General features: G+C 38.8%; 1 protein-coding gene across 9 annotated transcripts in view; it reads right to left on the reverse strand.

Moving 5' to 3' along the window:
- arvcfb (ARVCF delta catenin family member b) overlaps nucleotides 1–19,149 on the reverse strand; it is a 257,916-nt gene continuing 238,767 nt past the window's right edge. For 6 of the 9 annotated variants that reach the window (XM_052031924.1, XM_052031918.1, XM_052031926.1 and 3 more), the window contains 7 exons: nucleotides 18,070–18,262; nucleotides 16,826–16,937; nucleotides 15,381–15,480; nucleotides 9,723–9,770; nucleotides 8,610–8,701; nucleotides 7,022–7,134; nucleotides 1–1,998 (listed from right to left, as the gene is read on the reverse strand). In XM_052031924.1, the coding sequence (XP_051887884.1) occupies nucleotides 7,033–7,134; nucleotides 8,610–8,701; nucleotides 9,723–9,770; nucleotides 15,381–15,480; nucleotides 16,826–16,937; nucleotides 18,070–18,262 (647 nt within the window). In that variant the 3' untranslated portion in view covers nucleotides 1–1,998; nucleotides 7,022–7,032. The remainder of the gene's footprint in view (nucleotides 1,999–7,021; nucleotides 7,135–8,609; nucleotides 8,702–9,722; nucleotides 9,771–15,380; nucleotides 15,481–16,825; nucleotides 16,938–18,069; nucleotides 18,263–19,149) is intronic. The other 3 variants (XM_052031919.1, XM_052031920.1, XM_052031921.1) reach the window with 3 other exon arrangements.

A 19,149-nucleotide genomic window follows, 5' to 3' on the forward strand; every position in this document is an offset into this window, starting at 1 on the left:
TCATTTCCAGGCATTGTTTATTGAAAACACACCAAGTTGATAATTCTACAAACCTGGTTTAACAAGCTTTCTATTTGCTGCAGGGTATTAGTGGAATTAAACATAATACATTCGGTCTCTGTAGCATAGTTCTAAGAAAGCATAAGTCATTGTTAAGTGTAATTTATATTACAGTGTAATGCAATGCAATATCCACCAGTATAAACTACAGTTATGCTAAGAGTAATATATTATATATATATTTATAAAAACACATTATCTTTTTCTACCATGAAAAGTTTAAGGCACATGATAGTACAAACACATTTGCCACTAATAACCAGAAGTTTCCAGAAATCCAAACAGTAATATCTACAACCAGAATGGCAGACCTTGCTTACTGATTCTTCAAAGCAGTCAACTGCAGCACATACTACACAAAAGAAATATAATTAAAGGTCACAAACAGCTCTTATAAATGTTCTTAGAGACCTTCTCCATTTTCCAACCCTTTGGTAACAAAAGAGAATTAACAGCAAATGTTGTGTCTATACCATCCAATGACACCGTTTTGGCAACTGACGTATCCCAGTTCAACCATTAGGTAGATTATCTGAAAGAAACTTCAAAATTATCTCCCCTTCCCCAAAAGAAAAAAAATCATCACAGTTCTGCTTCAAAATGGCATTGCAAAAGTCAAGCCAATCAGCATTGTTAGACATGATGGATACATACTGTACATGCCAGTTATTATGAATGCAAAGTAAACTTCAACTCTTCTTGAAATAGTTGGCATTTAACCTGTGTGCTTTCCAGTGACTTGGGTTGAAAGTTCACAGTTTAAAACTCGACTGCAATTAGTAAAAGTCAACTGGAACTTCACAATATTTTTTTGGAGTAAAAAGACGCATTACAGTTCAAAGTACATACACAAATTTAATTGCACTGAAACAGCACCTTTAATTCTTGGATATATTTAGTGGGTATGTTGCTGGGGCAGGGGAAGAGGGGAAAAGCCTTTCTGCTGCTTTGTTACACTGGTCTGATCCAGCACCAAAAGTCATCAGTGTCATGCTGGTTTAGAATTTACAAAAGATGAAGTGGATCATAAATCAGAGCATCCCAATAATATTCAGGGTTTAAATTGTAATTCCACAAGCAGTAAAAATCCAAAGCAGAACAGGGTACATTTACAAAATGGGGAAAACGTTTAAATGCCACCCAGGTATTAAAATTCCCTTCCACATTCAAAGAATTGGCACAATTCTGCCCGTCAATTGAAATATTTTGTACTTTCTTAATGGAACATGTAACATCTCAGTTATAACTGTATATATACACTAATTCAATAAATCTAGTGGTGTAAGTAAAGTTAGGTAACTTGGGTGATTAACTTCAAAGCCTTCCTGTCTCACATATCAAACTTCTTCCTTTGACTTATTTTCTCCCTTCCTCCCAGCAGCTGTGCCTCGTCCTCAACTTCACTCAGAATAAAATGCCACCATAAAAACAAACACAAATTGAAACTTGATTTTCACAATCCAAAATCCAAGTTCTAGCAAAATTATGGTAAATGGTTTCAATCGTGGAAAAGCTATTCTGAATCCAGTTCTGAAAAGCATAGAAAAGTTGTGTTTTGTGTTTTTTTTTAAAAAAGAAACACCCTCTTGGCTTCCTGTCTCTTCACCACATCACATTCTCTTCACCTTTCACACTACCCTCCAGAAGATCAATGGAGCCAACCAATCTAAAGCTCATTTTTGGCCCAGGGTTGCCGCATTTGGAGACTGGTTTGCAACTTGCGATTTCCCCCCCCCCCCCCCCCCCCCCCCCCACCCCACCCCACCCCCTCTGACACCCCTGGAAAAATGTAACATTTTAAAATTGGAACAATTGGGACTTGTCTGCTCCTCTGTCAATTTAGTTGATAGCTTCAATGAAATGAAGTCCTCCAAATCTAACGGCAATGGTGAATAATGAGATCCTCTGTATAATGTTCATGACTGCTGCACTTCATGCCTGGAATAAATAAATTTGGGAAAAGATAAACAAGTCACACAATGTGGAACTAGATCAGCATCTTCAAGTTATGTCTTCTCCTGTTTGTCACTGGACACATTACTGGATTCAATGCCACCTGCTATACATCGTAATTTTTTTTTGCCAGAAGTTATTTTCTTAAACAGGAAAAAAATCCTCTTCTCTGAAATAAATCCTTGCTATCTTTTGGTAAGCAGTTTTCCTGTTCAAGGTCAGTTCCCAGTCTGTAACATTAAGAGGGCATCCTGGTTTATTAGGTGAATTTTAAGATTATTGAAACAAAACTGGATAATCCCACATCATCCCTACTTTGTCATTTACATAAATTTACTGATCAGCTTGCTGACATTTTTGTTCAAATTTTCAGCAATTTAAGCACCTATTCCTTTATACCCATTACACTTCCTGGCACAGGCCAAACTGCGAGCGCTGCTTATCTGAATTAGAACAGGCCAGAATTGAGATATTTTGTGTCTAAGCTAATAAAGACTGTGTAGCAAGTTGGTACAGGATCAATTTTCTTTTTGGCAAAACAGTTAACTAACATCAGCAGTACCATGGACTCTGGCTTGGAATTAAGCTGTTTCAGTAGTGCAACACAATCCAAGAGTCCTGAAGAAAGGGATAAACTAAGTGGAGAGACCAGTTTAATTCTAGCTTCATCTGTGGGCAAACTCTTACAATCAATAATGCATGATCAAATTATCTACCATTTTAACAATACACTGCACATCCAAGTGCAACCAGCAAGGCTTTGTTAAATGGACACCACGTCCGTCCAGTTTAATGGATGTCTTGGAAGATGCGTTTGATAAAGGGAATGCACTGGAAGGTGGACGTTGAAAAGGTATTTGATCAAATGACTTTGATTGGTAGCTTGTCTATAAAAATATAGACTAACAAGAGATGTAGCAATAGGATAAAGCAAACCACTAGAAGGGTTAGAAGGACAGAAATGTGAGCTGAATGAGCATGCAGACTTGGATCTTGGACAGAAAAACAGTGCTTGAACAATGGAAACATTGAATGGATAGAAACAACAATACAAAACACAATTCTACAACTGCAAGTAGACAAAGCTTAAATGATCAAAGATTTTAGGTTTATTAACGAAAGTATGCAAGACAAAAAATAGAGGAACTATGAATTTCTACAAGTCAAAAGTTAAGTGCACAGTGAAGGATACAACAAAATTTTTCTGGGATGAGTCAGAATGACTAGTGAGGAGAGACAACGACGATTGGACATGAAGGTCAAAAGAAGACTGAAGTGAAATTCATTAAAGTAATTTCTAAAAGGAAAATTTTATCTTTTTGCTATGCCTTAAACTTACAGGAAGGAGCAATCCTTACTCTAGTTTTGTAATTCAGAACCTACTGCTGGGATAGTCTGGCAAAAATAACATTTCCTTAATTGAACAATACATGATAAAATTAAAGATTTTTAAAACTCATTTCATGCTGACTGCAATGGTAATTTAGAAGTAAATGCATATTTTAAATTCAATTTATCTTGATAATCAGTGGCATTTACAAATCTAGGAAAGAGACAAGTGACAAAGCTAATAGTTGAACAGCAATAATGATTCAAATTGTAGACAACATCACATAAAAATAAAAATCTATCAACATTAAACTAATTAGAAAATGATTTAAGTGTTCAGATCCAAGTATTTTAAATTTGGCAACAATCTCGGCTGATTCTTCACTAAATACTAATGGAATGCTACACCGTCAGAGGTGCTGGGGTTCAGATGAGCTGCTGCAGGGCCTTAACCTTTTGTGGAGTGCTGCTGAAAGAGTGGCGATTTTGCTGCCCTGAACTATCAAGAACAGTTTTACTGGCTATTCAGCAGATTGTGTTTCAGTGACCTTGCGTACAAACATTGGTTATAAGGATCGAAAAAAAACATTTTTACAATAGAACAAATGTTTACAAATCGAAGAGGCAGTTGAAACTGACCACCTTGTCTCACTCAGACGTGCCAATGTTGGAGATCACTTGGGAAATTGGAGAAGCAGAATTGGAATATTATTGTCACACGTACCGAGGTACAGTGAAAAACTTGTCTTGCATTCTGTTCATGCAGATCAATTCATTGAGGTAGTACACAGTAAAACAATACAGAATGCAGAGTAAAGTGTCACAGCTACCAAGAAAGTGCAGTGCAGGTAGACAATAAGGTGCAAGGTCATAACAAGGTAGATTGTGAGGCCAAGAGTCTATCTTATTGTACTGGAGAACCGTTCAAGAGCGGGATAGAAGCTGTCCTTGAGCCTGGTGGTACGTGCTTTCAGGCTTTTGCATCTTCTGCCCGATGGGATGGGGGAGAAGAGAGAATGTCCAGGTTGGGTGGGGTCTTTGATTATGCTGGCTGCTTTACCGAGACAGTGAGAAGTATAGACGGAATCCATGGGTAACGGAATCCTTGGGTAGCATTATCCCCACAACATGCTAAAACAATACGCCCAAATTTGCATCAACCATCAAGAACCTTGAGGTCTTTTGAAGGATGGAAAAAAAATACATCTTAAGTTGGAAAAAAAGCCAAGTGAAGAATTAAGAAAATGAATAAGGTCTCTGCTTTAGTAGCTCTCCAGGAGACAGGCTGCACAATCTGAAAATGTCTTGATTCTTGGGTTTAAAAGTTGAGGCAAATTTAAAGCTCAGGGTAATGGCAAAACTAAGTATAGCATCTGAACTAGAATCCATACTAGCAGTGTGGAGGCAAGGTAATGAAGAAGTGAATTTTGACTGGCAAGTGGCAAAGGGACATTAGATGTGAACCGTGTTAAGAATAGGTGAGATCAGCTCTTAACCTGTTTTCTATCACTACGATGTGACATAGACTAATGGATTTCATTGACAATAACTATAAACCCATGTGGTGTCACTTGCAAATCTTTAAACCAAGACACTAATATCAAAACTTGTTTAACTGGTTAGTTGTCTGATTTTGCTTGAAAAACCATTTTGACTGCCAACTTTGTCCACATTACAGGTACTGAAGTGAATTCCCAAGATTTAAGAATTTTGCAGCAGTCAAGTTCCTGTAAAGTTTTCATTGAGCTAATCTAATAGAAATCACACTGAACAATTACAACTTCCAATAAGCGAGACTATGCCCAGTGTCTGCAAAGCATCAGAGGTTAGGTGACTTGACTGTCCATACCCCTGGCTACCAACAGAATGAGCATACAGCTGGCAATTGCAATTGGAGGAAACCAAGAAGCAACTGCTGTGAAATTGGAATGGTTGTAACTGGGAACATCTGGATGGCAGTGGACAGAGCAGACCGAAGTTGTGTGCACACGTACATACACGCAGGCTGGCAACCCCCAGTACTTCATCCAACTCAGGTGTTCAAATATGATCCAAGACGTGGAGGAGCTTTATACTCACTCAGGATCCATTCCTTTGGTTGACAGAATATGTTCAAGGATGAAAAGTACGGATGGTTGTTGCTGCCCTAGTTCAAGTCCCAAGAGCAGCTAAACCAGCCTGGGCAAAACACCAAGGCATCAGGATGAGAACTATCATCACTGCAAGCAATCAATGGAAGTCGCCCATGTTACTGATGGTACATTTACAGGTTGCCTGAGTGATAGGCAATTGGCAGACTTGCTGTTAACCACATCCAACAAAGCAAAGAGGCAGTCTTGGACAGCACGGAAATTATTGGACTCCTTTCAATTGTTATGCAATGGACACTGCCAATAAAAGGGTAATATTGTTAGTGAGTGGTCACTCCCTGTGAACACCATGGTACTACAGGCAGCCAATGTAAAGAACTGGTGCAGTGTGACATGCCAGAGCCACGCTGTGATCAGAAATACATGTACCCGTGATACAACACACACAGATCTAGGACTGGAATTATGATGCAAATAAAATCCACAGAAAAATAACCTTCCAAAAGCATGAAGTAAGTCACACTTGTGAAGCAGGGAATTATTTTTGCTTAAGAACTTTCAGAAGAGTAATTTGTTAATTCCTTAAAGCCCTGAATGTAGGGGGTCATCTTAAGGAAAAAAGGAGTTTAAAAAACAGGACATTTCTGAAGTCTGCTGTGATTTGCCTGGAAATGGAAGGTTTAACAACAGCATGTGTAGGCACTGGCACAATAGGACAGAAAGTATCTGCGGTTATTTGCAAGTGCTGAAAGATCCAGTCAAAGTGTCACAAAACTCCAGAAAATCCTGCGTAATTTGCAATGTGAAGTTACCATTTGAAATGGGTGAAGTATAGCCCTGATTAGTTTCTTTAAAATAATAAATAGGTCTGCAGTGCAAGGTTTAAAACAGCTTCAAAAAATTTACTTTTTAAGAACAATGTGGCTGTTCTAATTCAGACTTGCATCTTGTAATAAGGCGATCTATCATGCCCAAGCACCTTGACATACCTGATGCAAGGAATTATTAACTCACTTCACTCCAGTGTGAGAATCCCTTACACTCTGGGGGTATCCAACAGCCATGAAATAAATATATCACTTATAATTATAAGTGGCGGCTGGGGGAATAATTTTGGGCTACATACACAAACACCCTGCTCCACATCCCTACCATGGAATCATTGCTTGCTCCTGGTGGAAGTTAAATGGAATACTGCTTAAATTAAGGCCTTTATTTCTGTGATTGAACAGCATAGATTTAACTTGCATTCTAGATATATTTGATATATAACCAAGTTAGCTTGTAGGAGAGGAAAATAGCTTGTTTGCAAAAATTTGAGGCATCTCAAGTCTTTTCTGATGTGAATAGAAACAGAATATTAAAATAGATGTTTTTGTATAAAATAGCAAGATTCTTGAAAGATCTATTTGCAATAATGTCCTTCTAATTCCAAATGAAGTGGAAGTACTAGGAAACAACAGCACAAATTTGTCACTGTGACTTTAAAACAATTTATATGATTTACAGTTTTACTCCAATGTAATTAGAGGCTAGCACGTGACTAGACTATGAATCAAATCAGGTGATTGCAACCCAAAGACACCTACCATGCATGCACTTAGACCCAGGAGTCAACGGGCTGAGGTTTAGTGTCATGAGCATCCACAAGATTCATTGAGGCCCTATTAATCCTGTCAATGTTTCTCTTATTTGTATCATTCTGTGGCAACAGGGAAAGGGTTAATTGCAAGACAGCTGGCCTTAAAACAGGTATAGATAAAGGCAAGTTAGTTTAAAATGAAAGCAATAAAGTATACTCAACAGTTCAGAGATCAAGACCACATAAAAATTTCTAAATGTGGAATTTGCATCAGAATTTAGCCAGATATCGGTGTTGACATTCAACACTAACTGCAGATTTCTTAATATTTTCAATACACAAAGGAGATAGAATGGAAACTACAACTTCACTTGACAACTGAATTAAAATATTAAAGTGAAGTTTCAAATCCATGGCAGCCTTGATTGAAAATAATAAACATCTCTGCGCTACCACAAAATATTTAATTTAATTATGTTAAATTAAAAAGCATTCCATTCTGGAATATTTATTCTCCTTTCCCTTCATGTTTACTTTATGGATACATTTTTCCAAACACCCTTGGTAAAAATAATAAAAATTTGGGTTAACAAAATTTGAAATAACCATGGATTCAAGATGATCATTTTCAGTATAAAAATGCGTCAAAAACCATTCCACCCAAAAGGTAGTGACTGATTATGATTGAGCCAGCAACATCATTTACTGAGTGTAAAAATCATCTTGCAATAAGTCCAACAAAAAGTATAAAATCTGCAGTTGATAACAATTACATTAGGTTGGACTGCATATTATTCAGCAGTATCTCAAGAACAGTTCTTTCCCAATACCTCTCATGAAGTGTGTAATGATCATTCTAGCCACAGAATCATGCTGATCTATAAGATTACACTACTTTTTAAAAAATATATATATTTAGCTTACTAATAATGCCTTCACTTTTGGAAAGTAATATTTTGCTGAACAAAACATTTTATCCAGTTCCCAAACCTGAATGTGATATGCTCGCTTGCAAATCTGAGATGGTTATGCAGAGGTCTGATGCAATTAGGAGAGATCAAACAGCTAATCTGGTGATGCAAAGTCACCACTACTCTCAAACGTTTACAAAACTCTGTGAAACTAAAAGCTACTTTAAAAATACATTTTTGTGTGGTCTTGACATTTCTGGAGCAATGAGGACACATTTCATGCAAAATTTACGGACACACTTAAGCATCCTTCTGAATGAGGAAACATTAAACATTCATGCAAATAGCTAACAAATCAAACACAGAAAGAGTAACTGCAGGATAAGAGGTTTATAAGAGAGCAAGAAAGCAGATAAAGCACAGAGGTTACCACCAACTAAGACACTGAGCACAGAAATCATTATTCCCTTCAGAACTGCTAACTGCATCAGCATTTATGAACAGATGTCATAAACAATAACCATTGCCATCAAAACATGCTACAAAGGTAATATCTAAATGCAAATGTTTGTTCCAACAGTGCTACTGAAAATGGGTTCCATTATCAACAAGATCTGCCTCCTATATGTGACAGCATTTTAAGCTCATTGCATCTGAAGTACAACCGACTGTAACGTAGCCTACCCGCAATGGCTGCCGCTCAAAAGCATCCCCAGAAATATCTGTAGTCTTATATTTGCGTTCTTTCTCCCTTCGATCCAAAGTAGAATACGTATCTGTGGTGACAAATATATAATTCAAATAGAAAGTCAATGACCTTTTGCACTATATGCATTGATTTGTCATCAGTATTGTGTTTATATCATTAAGTACATTGCATTTTCAGATAAGACAAGGAAACCAGACAAATTCGCATCCAGTTCGCTTAGCGCCCAATGCACATCAAAAAGGTGAGATACCAAGGCACCACTGGCCCTGCTCCCCCAAGCAGATTTTGGATGGAATCAATTAAGCCAAGTATAGGAAAGAGGCAGGGAAAGAATGCAGTGGAAGGATGTGGAGTCATCTGTGGACACAATATACTAAGGGCATCAAAAGTGCTCATTGTAGAAAAATTCCTAGACAAGTACAATGTGCATTATAGAAGTTTAGAGGTCAATAAAATCAGGGGAATTCAACACATTACAAAGTGTTTACTCCAAAATTAAAATGACATGTCAAAATATTTTGCAATAAAAAAGTTATTATTCAAGTTAGATAAAAAGTATAGTTTAATTAGAAAATGCTGCAGGAAAATTTCCCAGTTCTGATCGATGGTCATCCACCTGAAACGTTAACTGTGCCTCTCTCTACTAATGTTGTTTTATTTCTAAGCATTTCCAGCATTATTTTTTTCTTCCAAGATTTCCAGTACCCACAGTACTTTGTATTGCAGCTCATTGCAGTACCAGATTTCCACAGCCAGAGGCTGCAGTTGAATTGCTTTGAAATGTTTCTGTTGCTACTTCAAGTACTGCAATGCAATCTGAAAACAGACCACACCCTAAAAAAATCTAAACTCTAATTAGGGGATTTCAACCCCTTACTGAGCACTCAGTCTCAAATTAAAGCATTTTTGTTAGCTTATTTATCTGGAGCCAAACCAAATTATTAGCTGTTGAGATAAATAAAATGCATGCTGCCTTATGGATTAAGTGCTGCAAGATCATTTCTCACTGCTTTAAGCATGGGCATGAGGAATGCAAGCAAGAGGAATTCTTGAGGTCAAGAGCAAGAGGAATTCAAAGCCATATTTACCTGGACCAAACTGTTCCATGGGTATCATTTCACCAGACCATTTGTTACCTAAAAATAGAACTGACCATGAGGCTCCTAGAATGCAAAAGCTGTATCTGCTTGCTGAAGTCAATGAACTTCCAGCATCCAATGTCAAAACTTTGAGGAATTGCAGGGCATTTTAGAAGTTCTAACAATCTAACAGTTCAAATATTTTACTCCCTTTAGAAATATGCAACAGTCACAAGTCTATTTAGGCAACATGGTGTGTTAAAGAACATGTTCTGGAAATATCCTTACTAGCAAAGTCAGAAACAAACCTGCTGTTTACACATTGATGCAATCACGAAGGCGGCAAGCCAACAGCTCTATTTCGTGAGGAGTCTGAGGACATTTGGTATGTCACCAAAAACTTACAAATTTCTATATATGAACAGTGGAGAGCATTCTGACCGGTTACAGCACAGCCTGGTATAGAGGCTCCAACGCACAGGATTGCAAGAGCTTGCAGCATCCATCATTAAGGACCCTCACCACCCGGGACATGCCCTCTTCTCATTACTACCACCGGGGAGGTGGTACAGGAGCCCGAGGACCCACACAACAATTCAGAAACAGCTTCTTCCCCTCCACCATCAGATCTCTGAACAGTCCATGAACACTAATTATTTTTTTCACTATTTATTTTTGTAATTTTGTCTTTGCCAGATACTGCAGCCGCAAAACAACAAATCGCACGTCAGCATTACCAATACAGGCTCTGTTGGATGACAGAAAACCACATCTACCCCTTGGTAAAATACCTACGTTGACCTCTGCATTTCCACATTCTTCAAGAATTCTATGGTCCAACAGCCATCTCAGTTCTAAACTTACTTCAAGGTATCACAGAACTGGCTTCAACATTTTCACCACATTCAAATACACTTTAAAAATAAATTAAAAAATGAATAATAAAAAAATAATTAGACAATCTACTAATGACATTTAAAACAGATTAAAAAATAAAAATTATGTAAATGACCTTTCTTCTTTCGTTCTGCTCCACTGGCAGATGCCACAGGAGAACAGTGACTGGATCACTGGCAGAAACCTGTTAGTAAGCTTGAGGAGTGACCTTGGATAAGCATGCACTGAAGTCCTTGTTCTGGTATTTACATTGGTAGTTTGCCCCAGAACTGTAGGCAAAACACTACATCCTGGACCACAGGCATCCAACGACAAAAGGCTGCTCATTTTGCATGTCGTTATAGATGGTCAGCCCCTGGTATTCCTTCAGGGATTCAATCCAACACTAGTCTCATCCTGTTACTCTCCCACCACCTTCCCCTAAATGCCCTTCACATTCTCTTTTGGACCCTGCATTAAAATCATGCTTATACTCTTTTTATAATACTACACTCATCTCAGACTCACCTCCCTGGTGTCCACCTGCTTTCTACAGTCCTGTAAAACATTCTCAACTTCTCCACCAATATAGAGAGAAGTACAAGAAATCATCCTTATTCCAAAAATCTCACTGCTTCTAAAAGCTGCAAATATATCTGAATGATTCTAAATGCCCACTGGAAAAATATGATGCGAGGAGCAATAAAATACTTCACAACCAGAATTGTCCGATTGTTACTTTTAGTTGCAGTCCACTTCAGGGAATATTTACATTCTTTTCAGACATCATAGCTCTCCCTGGGCCAGCACAAAGTTATTGATGGACAAACAGTATTGTGCTTCTTTAGAACACTGGAACACAAATCGGCCACCCAGCCCCTTTTGCTCATTCCACCAGAGAAAACTCGGGACTTTGATCAGAATTAATTCCAAGTACCTGCCTTGCCCCACACCCCTCAAGAAATCCTGTTACCATAACAATCTGACATTAAAAATTGAACTATAATCAATTCCTTTTGCAGAAGAGTTCTAAACTTCAACTACCATTCACTTACTGAAGTCTCACTAAATAACTCTTGCAAAGTAGGGCTCTTTTTTCTGACAATGACACCAAATCTCAGATTTCCCAACTACCCAAAAATAATTTCTCGTCTCAATTATCTCAAAAACATCAAATCACCACTAAGATTTCTAAACTGTAGTGTCGGAACCTTTATTTAACCTTTGGAGTCAGGATATCCACCCAGTAAATCTGCATTGCACACTCTAAGGTTAGTGTACTCTTCCAAAGGTACAATACTTTTCAAATGTAGTCTGAGGAGTTAGAATAGTTTCAACTTTGATATCTGCAAATTTAAGATCTTCAGTTCATTTTGTTCAATTGGTGATTTCAGCAGTAGGCAGTTCCAAACTTCCACCTGTTACGGACTAGGTTACTATTGATGAATGTCTCTTTAAGATAGAGGTGGGGGGGGGGGGGGGGTGTGTGTGTGTGTGTGGCATGATGACAACAACAGAAGATAAGGATGTAGTGACATTTTTGGAAGAGAGGAGGAGAGTGCGCGTGAGAGAGGAGCCTAGTCTCCATCGATGGATGAAAAACAATAACTGTGTCTGTCACTACAATCCACGTATGGATTTTTGGAATAATCCAGCGGAGTCCACTTTGTCATTAACCTGTAGTGGGAAACAGGTATTTGTGTGGACGGCCACGATTCGAGTGCCTTTTGGGGTGGCAGGTGCTTTGGAACAAAGCAGTGGAGTGGTCACTGCTGAGTAGACATTGAGGTGTCGTATGGGTTCCATCGTGGAACATTTGGATTTCGTAATTACTCTCTATTTTTTAATCTGCGTTTTGTCTTCAGTCAACCGTGGTTTTACGGAAGCCTTTGCTCACATTTCACCTTATGGCTTGCTGAACTGAACTTTGAGAACTATTCCTGGACTTGGAGTTTGAGAATTTGCCACACACACTTCAAGTTTAGCTTATGGGGTTAATGTTTAAGATCTAACATTTTTACTTCTAACATTCTAACATTTTTACTTTTATTTTTTTTATTATAAGTAGTTATTAATAAAATAGTTTTTAAAAACTTATACATGACTCGTGTGTTTCTTTTGTTGCTGGTTCGTAACACACCATCAGTAAAGAGAAATTGAAATTGCAATGGGTGAAGCAACAATGTTTTGTTCTTATTAAACTAGATATCATCATTTCACTGGATGAAGTAAAAACACATTTGAGCTTCATGTCCTTAAGGGGTCTAAGCAATGCTTACACAACAAAAAGCATCTCAATTCTCCTTTGACTGCCCTTCGAGATTTGGTCCTTTTTAAACAGTATATTGCAGTTAATGTCACAGATGTACTTGTGTATGTGTGAAGATGGCATTTCATTTGCAAAAGCAGGAATTCTGCAAGTTGGTGAGATTCTTGCAGAACTAAGCTGCAGCATGCTAACAGTGAAAGGTTAATCTGGACCACTATTGACTAGTCTCCAGTACGGGGTTACAGAGCAACAACTGCTGAACTTGGGAAACTTAATTGCCTTCAGGCCTCTTCAGTTAAGTACTTCTGGACATTTTAAAAGGGGAAAAAAAGCCCTCAAGTTTAGTGGTGAAGAAAGCATTTCAACATGCAGCATTGTTCTGACAAATCAAATGTTTAATTCAAATTTCAAACTAACACAGGAAATCAACTTGTTTCCAAAATGCATGCATGTGGTACGGCAGACTTCAGTTCCTTCTACAACAGGGGCTGCATTGAGCATGCTGTGGCTGGGGGTTCAACCACCCCAGCCTTGCATGTGATTCACTGTGAACTCAGGGTTTGCTCAGTGACAGAAGCAAGGGCATTTGTCATTCCAGTCTGTCGCCAGGCAAGAGGTGGAGCATCATCTAGGGGACTCGTCTGTCTGATCCTCCATCAGTCACACTTCACAAAGGATCCAAGTTCCCATTCGTTTGAATGGGGGGTCCTGGTCCTGGGGTTAAGGTGGAAGTAGTTATTCATTACAACAATCTGCTGGAGGAACTCAGCAGGTCAAGCAGCATCTGTGGGAGGGAAGCAATTGTCAACATTTCAGGTTGAAACCCTACATCAGGACTGAGTGGAGAGTATAAAGACAGGGGGAATGGTGAGACAGGAATCAGAGGTGAATGGTGGACTGAAGAGGGGTGTAAGATGACAGGCAGGCTGTGCCAGCTAGGGGATGCTGGAGTTGGAAGACAATGGCTGGTGAATGGTAGATGCAGACAAAGGAGGGAGAGTTAAAAAAAATGGAGAATTGAAATATGGAGAGGCAGATGGAGGGAGGGGAGAGTGAAGATGGAGACAACTGCTGCTGCTGGAGGGAGATAAGCAGGAACACAAAGTGTGTGTATAAAACCAGGGGAGCAAGGGGAGCGGAAGACGTGTGAATGGGGGCTGATTGGATACGACAGAAAGCGGACAAAACTCCAATGCACTGTTGTAATGAACTGATCTGTATGGACAGCATGGGTATGCAGACAAGTTTTTCTCTGTACCTTGGTACATGTGACAATAATAAACCCATTTACCAATGTAAAAGAAATGGGAGGACCAGACCAGAGGGTTGGAAGTGGGTGGGGTGGAAAGGGGGTGGGGGGGGGGGGAGGAAGAGGGAGAAATGACTCATTGGATGGCAGAGTTCTTCAAAATTGGAAAACTCAGTATTCATGCCATTGGGCTGTTGACTGGTTATTCATTGGCTTTTGACTTTGTATTTTAATTTAGTTATTTCTTAGTGTTTTACTTCAATTATTTTTTAAAGTAATTATTTTATTTCTTCAAAACAATCTTCTAAGTTTTTTTTCTAAAAACATCTTAGATATTCAGAGACATTCAAAAGCTTCAAATCCTTCACAGGAAAGGAGGCCCTGGCCAAGCCTTGCCTTCTGAGAAAGTGTTGTCAGTGTTCTGGGGCAGGGCTTCAGCAGTGCGCTGTCTGAGGGCTACTTATCACCACAACTTCACTGCCCAATTCTCAGCGGACGAGATCAATCCTCCGCACCCAGCCCAGGGAAGTCTGTGACCACAGGCAGAGAGCCTTAAAAGCAGGGTGAATCCAGCTTGATCCAGACTCACTCGCACTTTCCTTTGTTGAAGACTGGAAGGTGTAATATGTTGGTCGTCATAAGGCAATGGCAGAAGAATTATCGGTGCCTGCAATGTCCCAGAATAAATGGAACTCTGATACAGTGGTGCACAGAATCAGTCTAAGTACTTCAACAACAGGATAACATTAGCAGATAAATGGCTAGTACATTGCACAGGAAGGCACCGCCACACAAAAAGGGTTGCATTCAACAATTTAGTAAAACAAGTAAAAATATTGGCAATGTTTAAATAATGGATGTTCTTTTATAGGGCTCAGAGTGACAATGCTACTCAGAATAGAATGGGCAATTCCTGTCAATCAAGTCTGGTGACCTAATTCTGCAAGCTTCTGAGACCAATTCCATGCACTTTATTTATAATGATCCTCTACTCACTGAACTTTACCAGAAGTATTACACTGCTTTTATTGGGAAGCCATTTCCTCTTCAGTTAATGAGTAAATTGATTTTGTTTGCCTTAAAACAGGTCTTTGCCATTAATCATGCACCCCCACCTCTCTTCCAATTCACTGGATGACAGCTGTGTGACTTGACTCTCTGCATTTAAAATGTACCATTTTCCAAAGTTCAAAGCCAGATGCAGGCAGACTGCAAAATCAGTAGATAAAACAGAGATAGAAGGAGACTTAAAATGCTAGCAATCAACACTCACCATCTTTCTGGTTCCTTTCAATTAATGGCAGGGTGCTGTCATCATAACCGCTTGACTTGCCACCAGTTTTAGCTCCTTTGGGAAGTGTAGTCACATTTGGCTACATATTGTAAAAATGAGAGTTTTTAAGAATTTCACTTCTCCTACATTAAGCACTTAAAAAAATCACTTACTTATGGCTTCACATGTGTCAAGCACACAATAATATCTGAACCATTAGTGCAAGTCTAATATTGGAAGCTAGCACTTGGATCAAGGGCAGAATATTGCAGTCAGATCCAATTCTGCCTAAATCAAATATACACACGTTCTGCAAGAAACTAGTTTGTGGACATCAATAAGAATTGGAGCCGATTTACTGACACACGCCCAACCCCTCAGAGAAAGAGGGGATCTGGGGACAGTTAAAGTCACACTTAAGATCCTACTGCGAATCCAAGATTTCTGTGCTCTTAACAGCTGGGAAACATATTGACACCACCAACTCAGACATCATAAATCTCTGAATTGTTCAAAGTTATTAGAATATATTGCAGCATTAAATAGTACTGGCTCTGGCACAAAACCCAAACTTCTTGAATTCTGAGATTAAAATGATTTTTCTGTTCCCATTCTCTGGCCAACAGCTACCATATACCCCTTAAATTATTAAAATCAAACAACTGCTGATGATAGAAATCCAAAATAAAAACAGAAAATGCTGAATGCATGTCAGGTAGTTTGAATGGAGGAAGAAACAGAGTTATATTTCAGGTCAATGATCCTTTGTCAGATGCTGCCTGTTTACAACACGTTCTGTTTTGATTGTAAGTGTTCAGCTTTCCAAGAGTCAAAAGATGCTGCATGGAACCCTGGACAGTATATTTAAAATCATTCCTAATAAAAATTGCCTTTACCTCAAGTTGCTGGCAGTAGATCTTCTGATCAGATTCAAAGTGTATTCATACAAAATTCACGGCAAATATTCCTGTTCTGATGAAAGGTCAATGACCTGAAATGCTAAATGCATCTTCCTTCCACTAATACTGCCGGATTTGCTGAGCATTTCCAGTATGTTTCAATTTTATGTCTATTTAACTTGTGTCCTCATGCCTTGGAGTTGGTTTGGAACGTGAAGATTTTCTTATTTGGATGATGCAAGCCAAACAAGCCACTTAATAACTGTATAGGTGGGTTAAGTAAGGGGATTGCAGACCTTGTAACAAATAATGCAGTGCAAACAGCTCATTAAACTGAAAAATTACAGCATTATTGGGTCTTGAAGGTTCTGATGAATGTGCACATTATACATTAATGGTATAACTCCACAGTTTGTACCAATTTGCTGCCAACTCTCTCCTTAAAATGGCTGACCTTGCAACTGTCTATTTTATTCAGCTAATCCAAAGCAGCACCGCAAACACGTAGGAATAATCCCACCTTTCTGTCCAAAATATGACCCTTACCTGAAAGTGGGACTTGTTCCAACCATCTTTATGCAAAGGATTTCTCAATTCCTTGTAACTCCATACAGTTTGCAAGACATGGGCTGCAGCCTTCATCTCCCTTACTGACTGGCTACAATGTTAAAGCCAAATAATACAAGCAGGTTAAAAGTAACTAAAAAAAAAATAAATTCAAATTCAGGCAGGTTCAATGTATGTGGCTTGACAACCTTGGAACAGATATTATAGCTGCCTTTGTTTCAAATACACAAGGAAAAATATCTATGTGACTATCATTACTTTTTGGAAAATTCATGGGGGAGATAAAGAAAAAAAGTGAGCCAGGAAAGTGCTGGAACAAAAATGCATAAAAGGACCAAACACTGAACTGGCAAGCTTCAATGCAGGAAGGCTAAATTGAGAAGCATCACTGCAGCATCTCCATTGTTGAGTCATAATACTAATTTGGCTCTAACCCATATTGGATTAAAAAAAGCCTTAATGAAACATCAGCAAATTTAAAAGCAATATTTCTTGATTATGTATATAAACATACAGGCATTTTACTGGGCTTTAGGAACAAAGAAAATTTACAGATCATTTTAAGTGAAGGTGGAAAGAGATCTTGGTCAAGGTACTGTATAGAAGTTGGATGCCTCAATTTGATTTTTTTTTAAAAACAAGATTTTGTTTTGCAGATGGTTCAGAATATTAATCAACCAACCACGAAAAGAAACAAAACCTTCAAGTTCACAAAAATTATTCACGTTAATTCCTCAAAACATCTCAACTTTCACAGATAATTCACAAGCACAACTGCTAACTATCACATTCACATTTTATGATGAACTAAGAATCTACGATAGATGAACAAAGATTTGGGAGGACAAATAAATCAACAAATTAGCAAGAGTTACTGGAAAAAAATCAAAACAAGTTTAATATTACAGGGACAGCTTGCCTTTGCTAGAATAGGGCACCAAGAGTGTGATTATTAATATAGGATGATGACTAAGAAATCAAAAAAACAATTGATAAAGAAATCTCTTTACCCAAAGAATGCAGAACTCATCACGAAACAGAGTAGGTGGGTTAAATTGACATACAAAGGCAGACTGGATGAGCACAAAAGGGAGGAGAAAGGTTATGTTGATAAAGTTTGAGAAAAGATGGGAAGAAACTCAAGTAGCACATTAAAGCTGCCAAATTCCTGTTGAGCAAAACAGACTGCTTCTCTGCTGTATATTGTAAGTAATTGAGTTCACCTTGATTTGTTGATTGCCACAAGCTTTTCAATGCCCTGTGCTTGAATCAGGGATCTGGCATTTGATGAACTGTCAGTCACAATCTCATGGATAGTGTTGAGTATTGCTACTATTGTGTCTTCTTCGAGGTTCTTGGCGGGTCTTTGTTGGCCACCAGTCAGATTGCTAACCAGATCATGCATGGCATAATTACCTGAAGGAAGAAACCGACAACAGAATCAGAATCAGGTTTATTATCACTGACATATGTCATGAAATGTGTTGTTTTGTGGCAGCAGTACAGTGCAAAACCAAGACATAAAAATTCCTATGTTACAAAAATAAATAAACAGTGCAAAATAGGAATAACGAGGTAGTGTTCATGGGCCATTCAGAAATCTGATGGCGGAGGGGAAGAAGCTGTTCCTGAAACATTGAGGGTCTTCAGGCCCCTGTACCTCCTCCCCGATGGTAGTAATGAGAAGAGGGTCCTGGGTGCTGAGGGTCCTTAGTGATGGATGCCACCTTCTTGAGGCACCACCTCTTGAAGATGTCCTCGATGGCAGGGAGGGTTGTGTTCATGATGGAGCTGGTGTCTACAACCCTCTTTTGATCAATAAATACATTCTCTCCGCCACCCCCCCCCTCCCCCCCCCCCCCCCCCCCAAAGATATGACAAGGAAGCAGAATATGATAGAGTCATAAAGACAGGCCTTTTGGCCAGCTGAGTCCAGGCTGACCATCAAATACCCACTTAGACTAGTTATGCATTAATACCATTTTATTCTCGTCATCAACTCCTCCCAGACTCCACCACTTCCTATAACACCAGGGGCAATTCACCAACCACACATTTTGGGATGTGGAAGGAAACCAGAGGCTGTCTGAATGCTTCTTAACTGTTGCTATTCTAGCTGCTTCTACCACCTCTCATATTTGACATTTCTACTCTGGGAAAAAGACGCTGACCACCTACCCTATCTGTGCCTCTCAATTTTATATTCTTCTATCAGGATGCCCCTTAACCTCACACACTTCAGTGAAGACGATCAAAGTTTGTCCAACCTCTCCTTATAGTTAATACACTCCAATCCAGGCAAC

Source organism: Pristis pectinata, chromosome 17 (assembly GCF_009764475.1).
Source record: "Pristis pectinata isolate sPriPec2 chromosome 17, sPriPec2.1.pri, whole genome shotgun sequence".
Taxonomy (NCBI): Eukaryota; Metazoa; Chordata; class Chondrichthyes; order Rhinopristiformes; family Pristidae; genus Pristis; species Pristis pectinata.